The sequence below is a fragment of the Sus scrofa genome, chromosome 9 (assembly GCF_054392235.1).
Source record: "Sus scrofa isolate SSC_HxYL_T2T_F1_AM1 chromosome 9, Sscrofa_HxYL_maternal_Yorkshire_Landrace_v2.0, whole genome shotgun sequence".
Classification (NCBI taxonomy): Eukaryota; Metazoa; Chordata; class Mammalia; order Artiodactyla; family Suidae; genus Sus; species Sus scrofa.
The window spans coordinates 110,225,066-110,246,171 of NC_139391.1; the positions used below are offsets into that span (position 1 = coordinate 110,225,066).

At 39.5% G+C, this 21,106-nt stretch overlaps 2 protein-coding genes across 12 annotated transcripts in view; one reads left to right on the forward strand and one right to left on the reverse strand.

The window, feature by feature from the left end:
• The window catches only part of RINT1 (RAD50 interactor 1), a 37,032-nt gene extending 22,081 nt beyond the window's left edge, over nt 1–14,951 (forward strand). For 2 of the 3 annotated variants that reach the window (XM_084977426.1, XM_021063502.2), the window contains 5 exons: nt 487–686; nt 8,167–8,381; nt 10,022–10,202; nt 10,276–10,394; nt 11,482–11,832. In XM_084977426.1, coding sequence (XP_084833552.1) covers nt 487–686; nt 8,167–8,381; nt 10,022–10,202; nt 10,276–10,394; nt 11,482–11,674 — 908 coding nt within the window. In that variant the 3' untranslated portion in view covers nt 11,675–11,832. Of the gene's footprint in view, nt 1–486; nt 687–8,166; nt 8,382–10,021; nt 10,203–10,275; nt 10,395–11,481 lie in introns of all 3 variants that reach the window. The other variant, XM_003130254.5, reaches the window with a different exon arrangement.
• Nucleotides 2,244–21,106, reverse strand: part of EFCAB10 (EF-hand calcium binding domain 10) — a 28,440-nt gene continuing 9,577 nt past the window's right edge. Inside the window, exons 2-6 of one of the 9 annotated variants that reach the window (XR_014816086.1) lie at nt 13,448–13,612; nt 13,252–13,339; nt 11,809–11,852; nt 7,922–10,633; nt 2,244–3,020 (exon numbers count right to left, since the gene is read on the reverse strand). Coding sequence is in view for 3 of the 9 variants with exons in the window: in XM_013979830.3 (XP_013835284.1) it covers nt 11,816–11,852; nt 13,252–13,339; nt 13,448–13,612 (290 nt within the window). In the remaining 6 variants the exon portion in view is untranslated. Of the gene's footprint in view, nt 3,021–4,100; nt 5,776–6,253; nt 10,634–11,775; nt 11,853–13,251; nt 13,340–13,447; nt 13,613–21,106 lie in introns of those variants that run through there. The other 8 variants (XR_014816085.1, XR_014816084.1, XR_014816081.1 and 5 more) reach the window with 8 other exon arrangements.

Below are 21,106 nucleotides of genomic sequence, written 5' to 3' on the forward strand. Positions count from 1 at the left end.
GCCTATGCCACAGCCACAGCAGTGAGGACATGGGTTCAATCTCTGGCCTTGCTCAGTGGGTTAGGGATCCAGCATTGCTGTGGCTGTGGTGTAGGCCAGTGGCTGCAGCTCCAGTTGGACCCCTGGCCTGGGAACCTCCATATGCCACAAGTGCAGCCCTAAAAAAGGCAAAAAAATAAAAAAAGTCATTTGTTTGTTGGAGAAGTAGAATAATTTTTGTATATAATTTTCTCATGCCTTTTTAAAAAATTGAGGCATAACTTATACACAGTGAAATGCATAGATGTTAATTATACAGATCAGTGAGTTTTGACAAATACCTGTATTTGTGACACCCACATCCTTAGAGAGTTTAGAAGTAGACCCATACTTGGATGGTTAGTTGGTTTTTGACAAAGGCATGAAAGCTGGTCAATGAGAAAACCCTATAACTGTGTCATGGACAATACCATAAACTTTTGTATGTCTTATTAACTTTCTCCACAGACAGGTATAAAAATCTTCCCACAGCTTCCAGAAAGCTGCAGTTCCTGGAGTTACAGAAGGACTTAGTAGATGACTTTAGGATACGATTAACTCAGGTGATGAAAGAAGAGACTAGAGCTTCCCTTGGCTTTCGATATTGCGCAATTCTTAATGCTGTGAACTATATCTCAACAGTACTAGCAGACTGGGCTGACAATGTTGTAAGTTAATCTTTTATGTTAAGTAATATATTAGTAATTTGAACAGTTTTGCCTTTTAAAATGTTGAATCTGTAGAAAGCAGAAATAACATTTTAGGCAGAATCACAATTGGGCCAAACTTAGGAGGTATGATTAAAGTACATGTTTTCCTCATTCAAGTGTCACATGGCTAAATAATCCCAATTTTTTTTTTTTTTTTTTTTTTTTTTTTGTCTTTTTGTTATCTCTTGGGCTGCTCCCGTGGCATATGGAGATTCCCAGGCTAGGGGTCTAATCAGAGCCATAGCCACCAGCCTACACCAGAGCCACAGCAACGTGGGATCCGAGCTGCGTCTGCAACCTGCACCACAGCTCACGGCAACGCCGGATTGTCAACCCACTGAGCAAGGGCAGGGACCGAACCTGCAACCTCATGGTTCCTAGTTGGATTCGTTAACCACTGCGCCACGACGGGAACTCCTAATCCCGATATTTTAATCATTGGAAAAGAAAGCCATTCTTTCATGAAACTGTTGTTTGTGAAGTAAACTTGTTTCCTCTTTATCTTTTTTTTTTTTTTTGTCTTTTTATCTTTTCTAGGGCCGCTCCCACGGCGGTTCCCAGGCTAGGAGTCCAATCGGAGCTGTAGCCGCCGGCCTATGCCAGAGCCACAGCAGAGTGGGATCCGAGCCGCGTCTGCGACCTACACCACAGCTCACAGCAACGCTGGATCCTTAACCCACTGAGCTAGGCCAGGGATCGAACCTGCAACCTAATGGTTCCTACTCAGATTCGTTAACCACTGTGCCACGATGGGAACTCCTGTTTCCTCTTTAGACTTTCTACTTGGGAAATAGGAATATTTGGTAATTGCCATCTCAGAAAAAGCTAAGGTTACATAATGGTGTGAAAATCAATAAAACTCAGGATTTAAAGGAAAAGGAAAGAATACCATTTGATACTTCTTGAGTATCTTCAAAACATGACAAATTATGAAGTTATAAAAACAGAGATATTTTTAGTTGAAATGTTTCAAACATTTACTTTTTTTTCTTTTTGTCTTTTTAGGGCTGTACCTGAGGCATATGGAAGTTCCCAGGCTAGGGGTCGAATCAGAGCTGTAGCTGCTGGCCTACACCACAGCCACAGCAATGCCAGATCCGAGCCATGTCTTTGACCTACATCACAGCTTATGGCAACGCTGGATCCTTAACCCACTGAGCGAGGCCAGGGATCAAACCCACATCCTCATGGATACCAGTTGGGTTCATTACTATTGAGCCACAATGGAAACTACAAATGTTTCATACATTAAAAAATTATTTTCAAGTTGCTGTCTTGGTGCAGTGGAAACGAATCCAACTAGGAACCAGTGGGTTATAGGTTCGATCCCTGGCCTTGCTCAGAGGGTAAGGATCCGGCGTTGCCGTGAGCTGTGGTGTAGATCGCAGACATGGCTTGGATCTAGTGTTGCTGTGGCTGTGGCCTAGGCCGGCAGCTGCAACTCCGATTAGACCTCTAGCCTGGGAACCTCCAAATGCCGCGGGTGCGGCCCTAAGATGACGAAAGACAAAAAAAAACAATTAACATTTTATTTTCAGACATATCCAAGAGTAAACAGAGAGGTAAAATGAACTCCCATGTGGCTGTCAACCAGCTTGTTGTGGCAGTTTTGTTTCATTTAAACCTTTCTTTTATCCCCTACACTTGATTATTTTGAAGTGGATCTCAGATACATTTCATGGTAAATATTTATATATATATCTCTAAAACATCAGAATCTCTTTTTCAAAATACACTACCATTATCCCATCCAAAAAAATTAACTAATTTCTTACATTGGAAGGTATATTTTAACTAAATCTAAAAATCAAAACCTTGGATTCAGTTAACAAGCACTGTGTAAGGCCTTTTACTTCCAGAGATTTTTCTTTTTTTTTTAATTACTCAGTGAATTTTATTATATTTATAGTTGTGCAACGATCATCACAAACCAATTTTATAGCATTTCCACTCCCAGAGATTTTTCTTTTCGTCATGCTGATTCCATTTGTCGACATACTTGATCTGCCTAAATATAATTATTTACTAGTAATTTATTTTAGCTTTTTATTAATTCAAGGAATATACTGGCCATCAGAGCTTTTAGTAACCAGACTTTCCAATATGTACTTCCAGCTGAAGGTGAGGAAACTTAACTAGCCTTCTGTCCTTAACATAAGTAGATGAATTCCTTGAGATGTTTTATTTATTTATTTATTTATTTATTTTACAAAACAGCTGTCTTTATTTATTTATTTATTGTCTTTTTGCTATTTCTTTGGGCCGCTCCCACGGCATATGGAGGTTCCCAGGCTAGGGGTCGAATCGGAGCTGTAGCCACTGGCCTACGCCACAGCCACAGCAATGCGGGATCCGAGCCACGTCTGCAACCTACACCACAGCTCACAGCAATGCCGGATCCTTAACCCACTGAGCAAGGCCAGGGATTGAACCCGCAACCTCATGGTTCCTAGTCGGATTCGTTAACCACTGAACCACGACGGGAACTCCCCCTTGAGCTGTTTTAGATTAAAATGATCTCAGAGGCTCTCTAGGACCTCTTCCTTGGACAGAGTGCCGTCAGATGAGGAATCACCCTTCTAAGGTCATCTGCGTGGATACAAAAATCAGATTGGCTTTTAACCAGTGTGTCCCACGAAGTAGATTTCATTATAGAAAGCACTAACACGGGATTAAAATGACCATAAAATAGTAAAATGTGCATTAAATTGTGAAAACACTGTACTGATGATAATGGAAGTATAAATGTATACTGTTCTATATATATAATTGTCATTAAATGAAAATAGCAAAAGTAAGTTTTAACTAAAGACTTAAAAATACCCCTTTTGAAATGTGATAAAGAAGGAGTTGAAAAATTACAGAGTTAAATAATTACAAAGATTGATTAACCTGAGATTGTGATAAGCTCCCAGTATACTAAGGAAAATACAGTTTTCAAGTATATCCAGATGGAACATAAATATGGACAAAGGTAAACTATTTCTATATGTTGTCAGATCTTAATGTAATAAAACAAAAAATGAAAGCAGAATTGAAACATAGTCAAACACAGGCATTTCAAAATATTCAGTGCCTAGGAGTTCCCATTGTGGTTCAGCAGAAACAAATCTGACTAACATCCATGAGGACAAAGGTTCGATCCCTGGCCTCACTCAGTAGGTTAAGGATCCTGTGGTGTAGGTCACAGACTCAGCTCTGATCTGCCATTGCTGTGGCTGTGGTAGGCCAGTGCCTACAGCTCCAATTGGACCCCTAGCCTGGGAACCTCCATATGCCACAGGTACAGCCCTAAAAAGACAGAAAGAAAAAAGGAAAAAAAAAAATTCAATGCCTAGGTTGGGGGGAAGTCTAGAAACATGACAAGGAAATACTTTAAATTATGAATTTATGACAAAAAATTATAGTATACTGCCAGCACATTACAGAGAAGAAAATATATTCTTTTACTGTGAAAGAAAAAACAAAATGAAGTTTTTATCTTAAATCCAGGATAATAAGCCAAAAGAATAGGAAACAAAAATAAATATATACTAATTAACAGATGTAAATAATATATAATAGACACAATCATAGTTTATTCTAATCTGGACTTTTCGGCTGGGCCTTAGTAATTATTTAAAGCCTTGCCTAAAAAAAATGTTAAGTTGGGGAGTTCCCATTGTGGCACAGCAGAAATGAATACGACTAGGGACATGAGATTGCGGGTTTGATCCTTGGCCTCGAGTAGTGGGTTAAGGATCTGGTGTTGCCATGAGCTGTGGTGTAGTTTGCAGACACAGCTCAGATCTGGCGTTGCTGTGGTTGTGGTTTAGACCAGCGGCTGTAGCTCCCCTTCGACCCCTTGCCTGGGAACTTCATATACTGCGGGTCCTAAAGACAAAAAACAATGCTAAGTGAAATATGTGTGCATAACAATATTCTGCTGAGTCAGGAAAATAATTATTTCATAAAATGCGTATAATGTGGAGTGTAACGATCAATGCCTTTATCTCTTTATAAAGTCACCTAATCAGAATACCTTCATTCATTATGTACTTTGATGTCTCGTGTTACTAATTTTAGTAAGTGCTGCTTTCACAGCCCTCCAGTCTTCCATTTTCTGCTAAGCTTTTTCATGAAACAAATTGGCATTCTTGATTCTTGTGCCAGTGATTTAATAAGATACTCATTCAGGGCCACATTTTTAGCTTCAGTGAAATATTTGTGGAACATCATTAACTACTTTACTCCCGTACTGTAGTCTGTTAACAGATGGATTGGCCATCATCCCTATCCTTAGAAAATTTATACTCTGATACTGAATTAACTGTGTCCTTCTGTCAACAGAGAAATAACCAAATTTTAGAGTTGGCTCTTCAAATCGAGAATTTTCTGTCTGGTATATTTTTATGATACAAATTCTGTTTCACATCAGAAGTAAATTATTTCCATAATCCTTTAGCCTGTGAACGCTTTAAGTGAATATCATAAAAGCTTTTATATTACAAAGCTAGAAAGTGAAAAAGGAATAGCAGTTTGATCTTCTATTCATTTAGAATCTCTACTAACAGCTGTCTGTCCATTGCCAGATTGTGCCAAGGCTGACATACCCAGCCATTCAGAATTAGGAATTTTTCAGTTGTAGGTGACAGAAACCCAGGCTCATGCTGGCCTAAGCCAGGGGTATGGGGTAGAGCGAGGAAGTGAGGAATTTGTTTGTGGACCTGACAGGATTGGGCATGGCTGCTCTAAAGTTAATCATTTCTGGCTTCATTTGTAGGCAGGCTCCCATGGTCCATGAGCGTTCTCAAAAGGACAGTGGCACTTCCCAAGAGCTTCAGTAGAAATGCCAAGGCAGCATCTCATATGTCATCCCTGAACAATTCCTAGTAGCTCTACTCTAGGGGTTATTTAGGTAGTTTTTAAGACTTTGCTGCTTATCCACAGGGTTATTTTCTTGTAGGGCAGAAAAAAATGCTCATTCTACCTAAAATACCACTATAAAAAAAATGACTTTTTTTTTCTCTTTTTAGGGCCACACCTGCAGCGTATGGAGGTTCCCAGGCTAGGGGTCCAGTGGGAGCTGTAGCCACCGGCCTACACCATAGCAACACAGGATCTGAATGGGGTCTGCAACCTATACCACAGCTCACAGCAACACCAGATCGTTAACCCACTGAGCGAGGCCAGGGATCGAACTTGAGTCCTCATGGATGCCAGTCAGATTTGTTTCCGCTGAGCCACGATGGGAACTCCGACATTTTCTTTTTTTAAAATTTTTAAAATTCTGGTTGATTTACAACATTCTGTCAATTTCTGTACAGGAAGGTGACCCAGTCTCACACACACACATCCTTTTTCTCACATTATCCTCCATCATGTCTGTTCACTTGATCAACTTCTTCATTCAATTTTGGTGGGCTGTATGTCTCTAGAAAGTTGTCCATTTCTTCCAGGTTGTCAAAATTCTTGGCATACAGTTATTTATAGTATAAAATTTTTTGTATATTTTGTATTTCTGCAGTATCCATTAAGATTTCTCCTTTTTCATTTCTTATTTGTTTCAGTTCTTCCTCTCTTCTTGGTGAGTCTGGCCAGAGGTTCGTCAGTTTCGTTTACCCTTTCAAAGAACCAGCAGTTGTTTTTCTATTGTTTTTTGAATCTCTATGTTATTGATTATCTGTCTTATCTTTATGATTTCCTTCCTTCTGCTGACTTAAGGTTTTGTTTGCTCTTCTTTTTCTAATTTCTTTAGGTGGTGGGTTAAGTTGTTGATTCGAGGTATTTCCTCTTTTCTGAGGAAGGCCTGTGTCACCTTGAACTTCCAAGAACTGCTTTGGGTATCCCATAGATTTTAAATGGTTGTGTTTCATTATCATTTGTCTCAGGGTATTTTTTAATTTCCCTTTTGAGTTCCTCCTTAACACACTGGTGTTTTGAGAGCATGGTGCTTAGTCTCCTTGTGGCAGTTTTTTCTCATTTCCTGCCATGTGGTTGAATTCTAGTTTCATGTCAGAGAAGATACTTGAAATAATTTTATACTCTTATATCCTGTGCCCAAGTATGTGGTCAGTCCCTGAGAATGTTCCATGTGCACTTCAAAAGAGTGTATATTCTGATTTTTTTGGATGCAGTGTCCTGGAAATGTCAATTAAGTCTAACTTTTCTATTGTGTTATTTAGGATCTCTGTTGCCTTATTAATTTTCTGTCTAGAGGATCTGTTCATTAATGTAAGTGGTGTGTTAAAAGTCTCCTACAACTACAAATCCCATCAATTTCTCCTTTTATGTCTATTACTATTTGTAGTATGTATTTGGGTGGTCTTATATTAGGGGCATGTATATTGAGGAGTGTAATATCCTCTTCTTGAATGGATCCTTTTATCATTAAATAGTTCCTTCTTTGTCCTTCTTTATGTCCTTTGTTTTAAAGTCTGTTTTGTATAGGTTGTTTGTATATTTTAGAGATTAAGCTACTGTCATTTGCATCATTTGAAACTATTTTCTCTCATTTCATGGGTAGTCTTATTCTTTTCATGTTCAAAAGCTGTGCAAAAGCTTGTCAGTTTGATTAGGTCCCATTGGTTTATTTTTGCTTTTATTTCTGTTGCCTTGGGATGAATGGGTATCCTTTAAATGAGTAAACTGTATGGTATATGAGTTGTATCTCAAGCTGTTATTAAAAAAGTATCTTGGAGTTCCCATCGTGGCGCAGTGGTTAACGAATCTGACTAGGAACCATGAGGTTGCAGGTTCGGTCCCTGCCCTTACTCAGTCGGTTAACGATCCGGCGTTGCCGTGAGCTGTGGTGTAGGTTGCAGACGCGGCTCGGATCCCGAGTTGCTGTGGCTCTGGCGTAGGCCGGTGGCTACAGCTCCAATTCGACCCCTAGCCTGGGAATCTCCATATGCCGCAGGAGGGGCCCAAAGAAATAGCAAAAAGACAAAACAAAAAAAATAATAATAAAAATAAAAAAGTACCTTAGGAGTTCCCGTCATGGTGCAGTGGTTAACAAATCCAACTGGGAACCATTAGGTTGCGGGTTTGAACCCTGGGATCCCTGCCCTTGCTCAGTGGGTTAAAGATCTGGCTTTGCCGTGAGCTGTGGTGTAGGTCGCAGACGCGGCTCGGATCCTGCGTTGCTGTAGGCCGGTGGCTACAGCTCTGATTGGACCCCTAGTCTGGGAACCTCCATATGCTGAGGGAGCGGCTCAAGAAAAGGCAAAAAGACGAAAGAAAAAAAAAAAAAAAAAAGTGTCTTAAGGGAGTTCCCTGTTGTGGCTCAGCAGATTAAGAACCCAATATAGAGTCTACGAGGATGTGGATTCCATCCCTGGCCTTGCTCAGTGCAGCTACAATTCAACTTCTAGTCTGGGAACTTCCATATGCCCTAAATGCTGCTGTAAAAACAAACAAAAGTATCTTAATAAACATTTTAATATATTTTTGCTTTCAGTTCTTTCTACAGCTTCAACAGGCAGCACTGGAAGTCTTTGCAGAGAATAACACTCTCAGTAAATTGCAGCTGGGACAACTAGCTTCTATGGAGAGCTCTGTCTTTGATGACATGATTAACCTGTTAGAGCGTTTAAAGCATGATATGTTGACCCGGCAAGTAGACCATGTTTTTAGAGAAGTTAAAGATGCTGCAAAATTGTATAAAAAAGAAAGGTAAGTCCTGTTTTGTTTGTTTGTTTTGCTTCTTAGGGCCATATCTGCAGTATGTGGAAGTTCCCAGGCTAGGGGTTGAATTGGAGCTTAAGCTGCTTGTCTACACCACAGCCATAGCAACTTGGGATCCAAGCTGCATCTGCAACCTACAGCACAGCTCGTGGCAACACCGGATCCTTAAGCCACTGAACGTGGCCAGGGATTAAATCTGTATCCTCGTGGATACTAGTCGGGTTCGTAACGCACTGAGCGACAACAGGAAATAAGTCAACTCTCAGATAACTCTAGTTTGATAAAAGATGACACATGGCAGAGTTCTCTGGTGGGTTACCTAGTTAAGGATTTAGCATTGTCACTGCTGTGGCGAGGGTTTAGTCCCTGCTCTGGGGAACTTGTACATAGCACAGGTGCAGACCCCCCAAAGAAGAAATAAGATGACAGGGAGTTCCCACTGTGGTACAGCAGGATTGGTGGCATCTCTGGAGTGCTGGGATACAGATTCAATCCCTAGCCTGGCACAGTGGGTTAAGGGTCCAGCCTTGCTTTAGTTGTGGCATAGGTGGAACTGTGCCTCGGATCTGATCCCTGGCCCAGGTACTTCATATGCTGTGGGGCGGCCAAAAAAGAAAAAGGAAATGACATATATAGTCAGATTTCCAAGGTGTCTAGGTAACACGGAGTTTGGCCTTTTGCAGTCCAAACTGTTTTTTTCCTTTTTGTTTTTTTTAAGGCCACACCTATAGCATATGGAAGTTCTGGGGCTAGGGTCAAATCATAGCTACAGCTGCCAGCCCATAGCAACACAGGATCTGAGCCGTGTCTGCGACCTGCACCACAGCTTGTGGCAACACCAGATCCTCTGAGGTAGGCCAGGGATTGAACCCACATCCTCTTGGATACTACTTGGATTCATTTCTGCTGCACTACAGTGGGAACTCCTTTTTATTCATTTATTTTTTATTAAAAAAATTTTTTTTCAGACATTCTTAATCAGAATAAACTGCTCGTAACTTAATCTTCAGGTATGTCTGTAAATACAGGGGGTGGGTGTAAGATATGAGGTTGAATGGCCTACCCTGTCACCCATTTTCAAAGCAAGGTACTTCCGAGTGCCTGTGCATGCTTGCACTATCCTTTAGTCCACTGTCACGATGCCCTGTGACGCCTGTTACCACTCTAGCCTGTGAGCCCCTTGAGAGCAAGCAGTGTCTGTCCCAGCACTGTCCTGACACAGAGCACTCGTTCCCAGTTTGAAAGTGTTTTTAGTCCCTGTTGTTTTGCTGAAAATAAGAGCATAAAATTAGCTGATATCTCAAATGTTAATGCATGTTGCATTTTAAGTGTTTTATATCAGTGAGTCCTATTGAAATTGGGGATTTAAAAAATTTATCATCCTTATTAAGTAAAAAGTATTTCATTAAGAACTAGTATACATATGAGAACTAGTGTAAACACAAGTACATTAACTTTCTAAGAGAGCTTTTAACGTTGGACTGTGCATTTTTTCTTATCCAAAATGCCACAGGACAGTGCACTTCCCCAAATTTAAAATGATTTGTAAAATCTTTAGAAATAGAGTGATGACAGATTTCATAATAAAAATTAATGTGCTTCAAGCAGCACTGTTCCTTTTTTTCTAGGTGGTTGTCCTTGCCGTCTCAGTCAGAGCAGGCGGTGATGTCCCTGTCCAGCTCGGCTTGCCCACTGCTGCTTACTCTACGAGACCGTTTACTTCAGTTGGAGCAGCAGCTTTGCTTCTCCTTATTTAAAATTTTCTGGCAGGTGCTTGTAGAGAAGCTGGACATATACATCTACCAAGAAGTAAGTAAGAGCAGACTGTAATGGGGACTGTGGTGATAAAGGTGACTGCTATATGAATTGTTCCTTTTTTCAGATAATTCTTGCCAATCATTTCAATGAAGGAGGAGCGGCTCAGCTGCACTTTGACATGACTCGGAACCTTTTCCCTTTGTTTTCCCACTATTGCAAGAGACCAGAAAATTATTTTAAACAGTAAGCCTAATATTTAAAAATTAATTTTGATGTATCAAATTATTAGAGGAGGTTGATTCCTTTTTTTTTTTTTAACACTTTAGGGTTCTAGCGATGTTAAATATATACAGCATCAATTAATAATTAAAAATGTGCATCTTGTGGTGCAGCAGGTTAAGGATCTGGCTTTGTCACTGCAGTGGTTCAGGTCGCTGCTTGTAGCTGGGTTCAGTTCTTGGCCCGGCAACTTCCATATGGTGCTGTCATGGCCAAAAAAAGAAAAAAAATGCATCATGTACCAATAATCTAAGCTGTGACCCATGGCCCCCAAAATGTTGGCCAGAACTGGATATAAATTGTATGTTGGGCTTTGTTTTCTAACATTTGGTTTAATGTTCCTATTTGCTTATTACTAAGAAATAAGTAGAAAATGAAAGTAGATGCAGTTCTGCCATATATGACAAATAGAAGAAATTTAAAATATGTTTAGTACTGAGTAATAGGCCAGGCCTGAATAAAATTTGTTTGCTTAAACATCTGATAAAATTTTGGCTAACTAAAAATATATTTAGGAAGTCTTAGGAGTATTTTTAGAAACTGTTGATGTAAATTTTAAATTATTTAGGAGGTTTTTGAGATTATGAAGTATTTCTTTTAAATATATAAAAAAGATTTTTTTAAATGATTTTTTTTGCTCATTTCAGTATCTATTTATGCTTTTTCTGCTTTTTTGTTTTAATTTTATACTTTTCTGCTTTTATTTTATCCATTAATTTTCTCTTTTCCTATATCCTAATCCACCTAAAGTCTTATCCACATTTAATACGTTGTTAACATCAAGTATCATATTTTGGGAAGTAATGGATACATATTGAAGACAATGATCCTACTACCTAACAGTAATCTAATGAAACATAAATTCTATACAAATTACACATTAAAAGAGCCAAATAAATTAATCCATAAATAGTTTTTATAGAGGACATATGATCTAGTAGTGCAGGGAAACTGGTTTTTCAAAATGAAATTGTTACAGGATTATATGAATGATAAAGATAATGGAGATCTCATTTCCCTCCTTTTTTTTTTTTTTTTTTTTTTTAAACAGTGTAAAAGAAGCCTGTATTATTTTAAATTTGAATGTTGGTTCTGCTTTACTTCTGAGAGATGTCCTGCAGTCAACTTCAGGGCAGCCTCCTGCTGCAGCAGCATTAAATGAAGTTGGTATTTATAAACTGGCTCAACAAGATGTTGAGATTCTCCTTAATTTGAGAACAAACTGGCCTAACACTGGAAAATAAAGTGTCTTTATGTTTTGGGATTTTTTTCTGTTTGAACAAAGAGCAAGCCAGTTGGATTTCAAATTGTATGATCAAGTTCGGAATTGAGGAAACTGGACAACTGAAGAATGAATCATTTATCATCGTGGACTTACAATGTTATTAAAATGCTGACCATATTTCCAGAGTCCTCTTGTTCCTAAGAAAAGAAAAATTTCACAAGCCATGAAAACTGAAGAGTAATTCCATTTACAAATATAAATGATGACTATGTTTACTGAAGAAAATACAAGAGCAGAGATAATAAATTATAAATGACTTTTAATTTCCTATGCCAATTAAGGGAGACTATTGTAGGTAATCTAACATAGCAAATAGATTTTTTTTTTTTTGGTCTCTTTAGGGCTACACCTACAGCATATGGAGGTTCCCAGGCTAGGGGTTGAATCAGAGCTGTAGCTGCTGGCCTACGCCATAGCCACAGCAATGCCAGATGTGAGTGGTGTCTGTGACCTACACCACAGCTCATGGCAATGTCACATCCTTAACCCACTGAGTGAAGCCAGGGATCAAACCCACGTTCCCGTGGATACTAGTTGGGCTCTGTAACCACCGAGCCATGAAGGGAACTCCCACAAATACATTTTTTAAAAAAAATCACTTTAAAATGTATTTTTATAAATGAAGTTCCTAGATCTAGTATGGGAAATTCACTGTAATTTCCATAAGAAAACACATTATGAGATGGTAGCTGAAATAGGATTGCTCTCTTTTTCCACAAGTGTCTTGCCACATAGAATACTTCCTAGTTCTGTTCCATGTGACAGTAAGCAACTTGTGCTTTGTGGATGAAACATTTCAACTAGAGCACTGTGCTTCCATCTTTTCCTGTGTTGGGGATATAATTAAGCATTTTTTGTTGAATATTTCTGTAACTAATGATGAGATGACAATCTTAAACTTTCTTTTTTCTTCTAACTTTTCCTTGACCTTGGATTTATGTTAAAACTTTTAAACAAGTTGAGTTAGATAAGCTAGAGTCTTCTACAGCTGTCACATTTTATTCCAATAGGTTTTTTCCTGACTTAGCATTTAGTTAGTGCTTTTTTCCATTTAGTTAGTACTTTTCATGCTATAATACCTCAACTCCAAAATTGTCAGGCTGGTATGTAACCTACACTACTGATAAACTTTTACTTTGTGAGAAACCATTTGGAGGGAGTATTCTGAGGGAAATTTTATTCTATATTTTATACAGAGATTTTCCAACAACTAGTGTATTGAACTTAAAGCTTTTCTGGAGTTCTAACAGATTGGGGTTTCTTTTCCTCATTCTTCGAGAACTGCTGGGGTCTCCCCTAGAGAAAAGAACAAAGTTGCCCCTGGAGGCTCCTAACTCCAACATCCTCTCTGTCCCCCCGCCCCCCAGGCTTAGAGACTACTGTCAGCCCTCCCTGTCCTCGCTTTCTAGTCTGCTGAAAGTTTTAAGGGAATGAAATGTTTCTATCAAAAAGGTAGGAACCTCTGTTTTAAAAATGTACTAATTGTACTTCAAAATCATGCCATGTTATTTAAATATTAGTCACTGAAAAACTTACACTTCATGCCTGAATTTTTCAAAGGGTATTCCATGTCCATCATCTTTGAAAACTTCATCTGCAGTACACAGACCCAGGGTTTTTAGGGCTATAAGAATAAAAGGGAAGGAAAATTTACATAATGAGAATTAGTTTCAGCTAGAGAAAGTTATGGAATGACCATGAACTGTTAGCTCAATTTGTAGAAGATACTAACCTTCCTTATACTGTGTTAATGATATGGTGCCTCTATTTGAGGAGTCCAGCATCTCAAACATAGCCGCAATGTTAGAGTTATCCATAAAGAAAGGCAAAGCCACTCCTGCTATTTTGGCAATTCTCAGCCGTTCCAATATAGATATTAAATACTGTCTTGGTTTTTCTGTAAAAGAATAGTTCCAATTCTTTCCATTTGAAATTAAAATAGTCATGTAACAATTATTACTTATGTTTGAAGTACTGTACTAGGCACTGGGACTATATGCCTTGCATGGAGGAAAAGCAAGATATTGAACAATTATATACACGAGCACTCTACTCTGGATAATTGAATAAAAATGTCCAGAGACAAGACTCTGCTTTTGAAAAATCTCCTCAGGTGACTAATTTACAGGCAGAGTTAAAACCCCCCAAATAGAACAGATGTAGGAAAGAAGGCCGGCTAAAGGAAGTGGGGGGAAAGTAGATTTAAGAAAACAAATACTTAGATTAATATCTTCCTCCAGATAGGAAGCATAAATGTTCCTTTCTAACCTAAGGGCAGTTTTTTGGATAAGTAAGCTATCTTTCATCTAAACAATGTAAAAATGAAAAAATCAAGATCAATGCACTTTCCAGAAATAATTCAGGTTAGTTATAATAAGAGAAGCCACAACAAGTAAAAATGGTGTAGCTTAGGTGATAAATGCCACATCTGCTCCATCACTGTATTTCAAGCCTAGAACTTACACATACACACACGCTTAAAAACTAAGAATTTTTTTTTTTGTTGTTGTTGTTGTTGTTGTTGTTGTTGCTATTTCTTGGGCCGCTCCCGCGGCATATGGAGGTTCCCAGGCTAGGGGTTGAATCGGAGCTGTAGCCGCCGGCCTACGCCAGAGCCACAGCAACTCGGGATCCGAGCCGCGTCTGCAACCTACACCACAGCTCACGGCAACGCCGGATCGTTAACCCACTGAGCGAAGGCAGGGACTGAACCCGCAACCTCATGGTTCCTAGTCGGATTCGTTAACCACTGCGCCACGACGGGAACTCCGTAAAACTAAGAATTTTTAAAAATTTTCTGTGGATTTACAATGTTCTGTCAGTTTCTGCTGAACAACAAAGTGACCCAGTTATCATATATATTCCTTTTCTCATATTATCTTTCATCATGTTCCATCACAAGTGATTGGATATAGTTCCCTGTGCTATAGCAGGAAGTAATTTTTTTTTTTTAAAGAATTTCATACATACACAAAAGAAGACAGGATTTCCGTTGTAGCTCAGCGGTTATGAACCTGACTAGTATCCTTGAGGATGCAGGTTCAGTCTTTGGCCCTGCTCAGTGTGGGTTAAGGATTTGGTGTTGCTGTGAGCTGTGGTGTAAATCAAAGATGCGGCTTGGATTTGGCATTGCTGTGGCTGTGGCTCCAATTTGACCCCTAACCTGGGAACTTCATATGCCATGGGTGTGGCCCTGAAAAGCAAAAATAAATAAATAAAACTTTAATAGAAAGCTATAAGATCTCTGTGTCTCCCTATATGTATAAGTGTGTATATGTGGTATATTTCTGCCTACAGATGGTACTGCCAAAATTAATTTGTAAAGAGCTCAATTGGCTTAAAGAAAAGCAAGAGCTTATTATAAATTAATTATTACTAAAACTCTCAAAAATACAGAAACAAACCTGAATGTTTTTCAAGTTCACATAATCTAGGATAATCTCTGATAAATAAAAGCAATTGTTTAAGTTTGTTGGTTTAATAAAAATAAGCATGTTTTCAGAATTGTCAATATTAAATGTAATGCAAACACAGAACTTTTTTTATCTGGTTTTCCTAGTCAAATAAGCTCACGCTATTGCTGCTACAGAATTTTCCAACAAGAAAAATAACTTAAGATAATGGTTAGATGTTTAATGTCTAATCCAACCATAACTGTTAAAAGCAAGTGTTTTAAATAAGAATAACATAGAACTACCCTATGACCCAGCAATCCCACTCTTGGGCATGTATCCGGACAAAACTTGCCTTGAAAAAGACACATGCACCCATATATTCATTGCAGCACTATTCACAATAGCCAAGACATGTCTATTGACCATCGACAGATGATTGGATTAAGAATATGTGGTATATATGGGAGTTCCTATCGTGGCACAGTAGAAACGAATCCGATTAGGAACCATGAGGTTGTGGGTTCAATCCCTGGTCTTGCTCAGTAAGTTAAGGATTGGGCGTTGCTGTGAGCTGTGGTATAGGTTCAAGATGTGGCTCGGATTTGGTGTTGCTGTGGCTCTGGCGTAGGCTGGCAGCAACAGCTCCATATTAGACCCCTAGCCTGGGAACCTCCATATGCCGAAGGCGTGGCCCTGAAAAATACAAAAAAAAAAAAAAAAAAAGAATATGTGGTACATATACACAATGGAACACTATTCAGCAATAAAAAACAAAATAATGCCATTTGCAGCAACATGGATGGAACTAGAGACTCATACTAAGTGAAGTAAGTCAGAGAAAGACAAATACCATATGATATCTCTTACATCTGGAATCTAATACACAACACAAATGAAACTTTCCACAGAAGAGAATATCATAGACATGAAGAACAGACTTGTGGTTGCCAAGGGGGAAGGGGAGCGAGTGGGAGGGACTGGGAATTTGGGGTTAATAGATGCAAACTATTGCTTTTGGAATGATGAGCAGTGAGATCCTGCTGTGTAGCCCTGGGAACTATGTCTAGTCACTTGTGATGGAGCATGATAATGTAAGAAAAAAGAATGTATATGTATGCGTAACTGGGTCACCTTGCTGTGCATTAGAAAATTGACAACACAGTAAACCAGCTATAATGGAAAAAATAAAAATCACTATAAAAATAAGTAAATAAAAGTTTATAAGTTAAACTAAAGAATAGATATTCACTGAGTATCTAGATCATTTGCAGAGAAGATTATGTACTGAGACACTGATTGCTAAACCTAAGTTTATCTATTTTTGACTTTTTTTTTTTTTGGCCTCGCCTGCAGCATGTGGAAATTCCTGAGCCAGGGACAGAACCCATGCCACAGCAGTGGCCCAAGCTGATGCAGTAACAATGCCGGATCCTTAACCTAATGTACCACATAGGACTCCTACTTTTGCTTTTTAGTTTTTACAGGAAACAAAAGATATTTGGGTCTATTAATATGTCTTTTGCCATAGTAAAAACTGCACTGTAAAAAGTGTAAGTTTTGATGATAAATGTATCTACAGATTTGTTAATCTATTACAGGATGCTAGGATATGATAGTTCACAAATGCCTGCTTCCTAGTTTTCACTGGAAAAAAAATCACAGGTAATATTTATAATTGATATGTAAAAATAAACCTACTAGAAATAATAAGAGTGAGAGAAAACAACTGTATATTAAAAGTAGGTCAAGAGAATGTGTAAGGAAGGGTATGAAGGACAGGGGTTTCTTTTTTGGGGGTGGGAGATAAGGGAAAAAAATAATTTTGTCCTACCATAAAAGGCACATTCCAGAATAAGAAAGAAAGAAGACAGGACAAGGCCTAAATGGACATGAAAAGTTGTAGAAGGTTTGTGGAAAAGGAATTTTATGTATTGTCAAGCTAAGATAGGAATGGATTTAAGTTAAAAAGGGGAGTTTTACAATAAGGTACCACCTCACGGTGATCAGAATGGCCATCTTTTTTTGGAGGGGGCACACACGTGGCACATGGAAGAGTTCCCAGACCAGGATTGAATCTAAGCTGCAGCTTCAAACTATGCCACAGCTGCGGCAACACCAGATCCTTAACTCACTGTGTCAGGCCAAGGATCTAACTTACATTGCCACAGAGTCAATGCTGGATCCTTAACCCACTGCACCACAGTGGGAACTCCCAGAAAAGCCATCTTTAAAACGTCTACAACTAATAAATGGAAGAGAGGGTAAGGCGAAAAGGGAGCCCTCCCACACTGTTGGTGGGGATGTAAACTGGTGCAGCCATTATGGAGAAGATTAGGAGGTTCCTCAGAAAACTAAAAATAGAATTACCATATGATCCAGCAATCCCACTCCTGGGCATATGTCCAGACAAAACTATAATTCAAAAAAATACATTCACCCCTGTGGTTACAGCAGCACTATTTACAGTACCCAAGACATGGAAACAACCTAAGTGTTGTTGACAGAGGAATGGATAAAAAAGAGGTACATATGCACAATGGAATACTACTCAGCCGTAAAAGAGAATAAAGTAATGCCATTTGCAGCAACATGGTTGGATCCAGAGATTCTTATACTAACCAAAGTAAATTAGAAAGAGAAAAGCAGGACTGAGGGGGAAGGATCAAGACGGCGGAGGAGTAAGATGTGATACTCACCTTCTCCCACAAACACATCAAAAAAAAACTCCATGTAGAATGATTAGCACAGAACATCTACTGAACACTGGCAGAAGAACGTGAACCTCCATAAAGGGCAAGAAACCCTCCACATAACTGGGTAGAACAACAGGAAAGAGAGAGGGAGTGAAAAAGAATCAGGACAGGACGAGCACTCCTGAGAGGCAGCTGTGAAAGAGGAAAGGAACCCACACCCCGGGAAGCGACCTAACCAATGGGGAGAACAGCCGAGATGGAGGGATGTCACCGTCTCAGAGAAAAGCCCAGCAGCTGGACTGAGGAGGGCAAAGTAGAGTGACAGCCACACAGACCACTGGTACCACTGCCCCTGGACACCATAGCCTGACACACTTGGGCAGAGGCTGAGCACCGAGACTCAGGCTCTGGAGGTCAGTTCTGGGGAAAGGACCAGGGTTGGGTGTGACGACAGCCTGAGGGGCTAGAACGTGGTGCGCCATAGGCTGGGGAATAGAACGACCCAGCCAAGGGAACCCTGGAGGAGGTCTGGGCCCGAAGAAGCAAGGCCCATTGTTTGGGAGGGTGAGAGGAGGAGGGGCAGACTGCCATAGGAATATGTGCATGGCCCCTCAGAAGGCAGGGTGCCTCTGGCACAGACTATGGGTGGCAAGATGCCACTTTCTCCTGCCATGGGTGACCAGGGACCTCTTGTGCAGGCTATGGGTGGCTGGGCACCTCTTATATGACCTAAAGGAAGTGGTGGGATAAACACAGCACAGCCTCTTTAAAGATCTACAGGTGGCAGGGACAAACCACAGCAGTCATCTCAGACACACAAGAGTGCCCTGCCACGACTAGGGGTCTGTGAACAGCTACCACCTGTGGCATCAGTCACCTCAGAGAATGGCACACAGGAGGGCACTGCAACTGAGCACCCCCTGTTGTTGCTCTCACTTGCCTGGAAACACGTGCTGCCACTGCCAAATGCTCCAGGCACTGCCTACACATGCCTGATCACTGTCACTTCCCAGTGCCCTGCAACTAGGAGCAGCCTGTGCCACCTTCCCAGGGGTCCTTGCCAGTGTCAAGGGCCCAGCAAGCAGGCACTGGCTACTAGCTCTGACCATTGCTTCCATTCCCTAGAAGCATGAGCAGCACCCTAAAAATAAGCAGTAAGCCCTCAAAAAATGCTCAGGGGCTCTCTTGCATATAAACAGCCCTCCAACTACAGGAGTTGTTTTCCCTAAACTCACAGAATAAGAAAAATATAAGCAAAATGAAGCACAGGAACTATTCCCAGGTAAAAGAACATGAGAATTCAACTGAAGGAGCAAATAATGAAACAGACCTCTGCAGACTAACAGACATCGAGTTCAAAAAGGAGATAGTGAAAATAATGAAGGAATCAAGAGCAAATATAAAGTAATTAAGAATGGATATGAAAAGTAACACAGATTAATTTCTTTAGCAATGAACTTGAAAATACAAGGAGGAGCCAAGAAAAATTAGAAAATTCTTTTACAGGAGTTTCCATTGTGGTACAGCAGAAGCAAATCTGACTAGGAACCATGAGGTTGTGGGTTCAATCCCTGGCCTCGCTCAGTGAGTTAAGGATCCAGCATTGCTGTGAGCTGTGGTGTAGGTCAAAGGTGCAGCTTGGATTGGGCACTGCTGTGGCTGTGGCTGTAGCTCCGATTCAACCCCTAGCCTGGGAACTTCCATATGCTGTGGGTGTGGTCATAAAATGCAAAAAAAAATTAAGAAAAAGAAAAAAAAATTATTTTACAGAGATGCAGGCTGAGTTAAAGGCATTAAAGAGCAGAATGAATAATGCAGAGGAACAAACTAGTGACTTGGAAGATAAAATAATGGAGATCACCCAATCAGGACAGCAGACAGAAAACCAAATGAAAAAACATGAAAGCAATATAAGAGATCTATGGGACAATATAAAGTGGGCCAATGTATGCATAGTAGGGATTCCAGAAGAAGAAAAAGGGTATTAAAAATACATTTGAAGAAATTATGGCTGAAAACTTTGCAAATCTAAAGGAAACAGATATGAAGATACAGGAAGAACAGATGGCCCCAAATGAGTTGAACCCAAATAGGCCCAAACCAAGACATTATAATAAAAATGACAAAAATTAAAGAGAGGATTCTAAAGACAACAAGAGAAAAAGAGTTAATTATAAGGAAACCCCCATAGGCTATCAGCTGATTTCCCTATAGAAATACTGAAGGCCAGAAGAGAGTGACAAGATATATTCAAAGTTCTAAAAGGGAAAAATTTGGAGTTCCCGTCGTGGCTCAGTGGTTACCGAATCCGACTAGGAACCATAAGTTGCAGGTTCGATCCCTGGCCTTGCTCAGTGGGTGAAGGATCCGGCGTTGCCGTGAGCTCTGGTGTAGGTTGCAGACGTGGCTCAGATCTGGCATTGCTGTGGCTCTGGTGTAGGGCAGCAGCTACAGCTCAAATTGGACCCCTAGCCTGGGAACCTCCATATGCCACAGGAGTGGCCCTAAAAAAGACAAAAAGATAAATAAATAAATAAATAAAAGGGAAAAATTTGCAGTGTAGAATAGTCTAACCAGCAAGAAATTCATTTAAAAGAGAAAGGAAAATAAATAATTCCTCCAAAAAACAAAAACTTAAAGATTACAAGCAAAAACTAAAAAAGCACAGCAATACTAAACCCATTCTAAAAGAAATACTCTCAATAAAAAAGAAGTAAGAAGAAATAGGATGGAGGAAATCACAATTGGAAAGTAATCACTTAAATAAGCCAGTATACAGATCTGAAAGAAAAAAAAAAAAAAAACCTATTGTAAAAGCAATGATAAACACAAGGAACAGCAAAGGGACAAACATGAAGATTAAAAAAAAGGACTTCAAAATCATAAAGTGTGGGGGAGGAAAGTAAGTAAATCTAGAAAATCTAGACTCTTTTTTCCTTTTTCTTTTTTTTAGAATGTGTTTCAGCCTATATGACTATGAGGCTGAAGTAAGCAGAAGTAGGAAGGGGTTAACATATTTGAAAAACAGGGCAACCACAAATCAAAACCAAACATTACATTCACAAAAACTAAAAAGAACACAAGCATAAAATAAAAAGAAATCATCCAACCAAAAAAAGAAAGGAACAAAGGAGAAACACAAAATCCACTGGAAAACAAGTTTTAAAATGGCGATAAATACATTTTTATCAATAATTACCTTAAATATCAATGGACTGAATGCTCTAACCAAATGACATACAGTGGCAAAAACAAGAGCATACAACATACTGTCTACAAGAGACTCACCTGGAGTCCCCACTG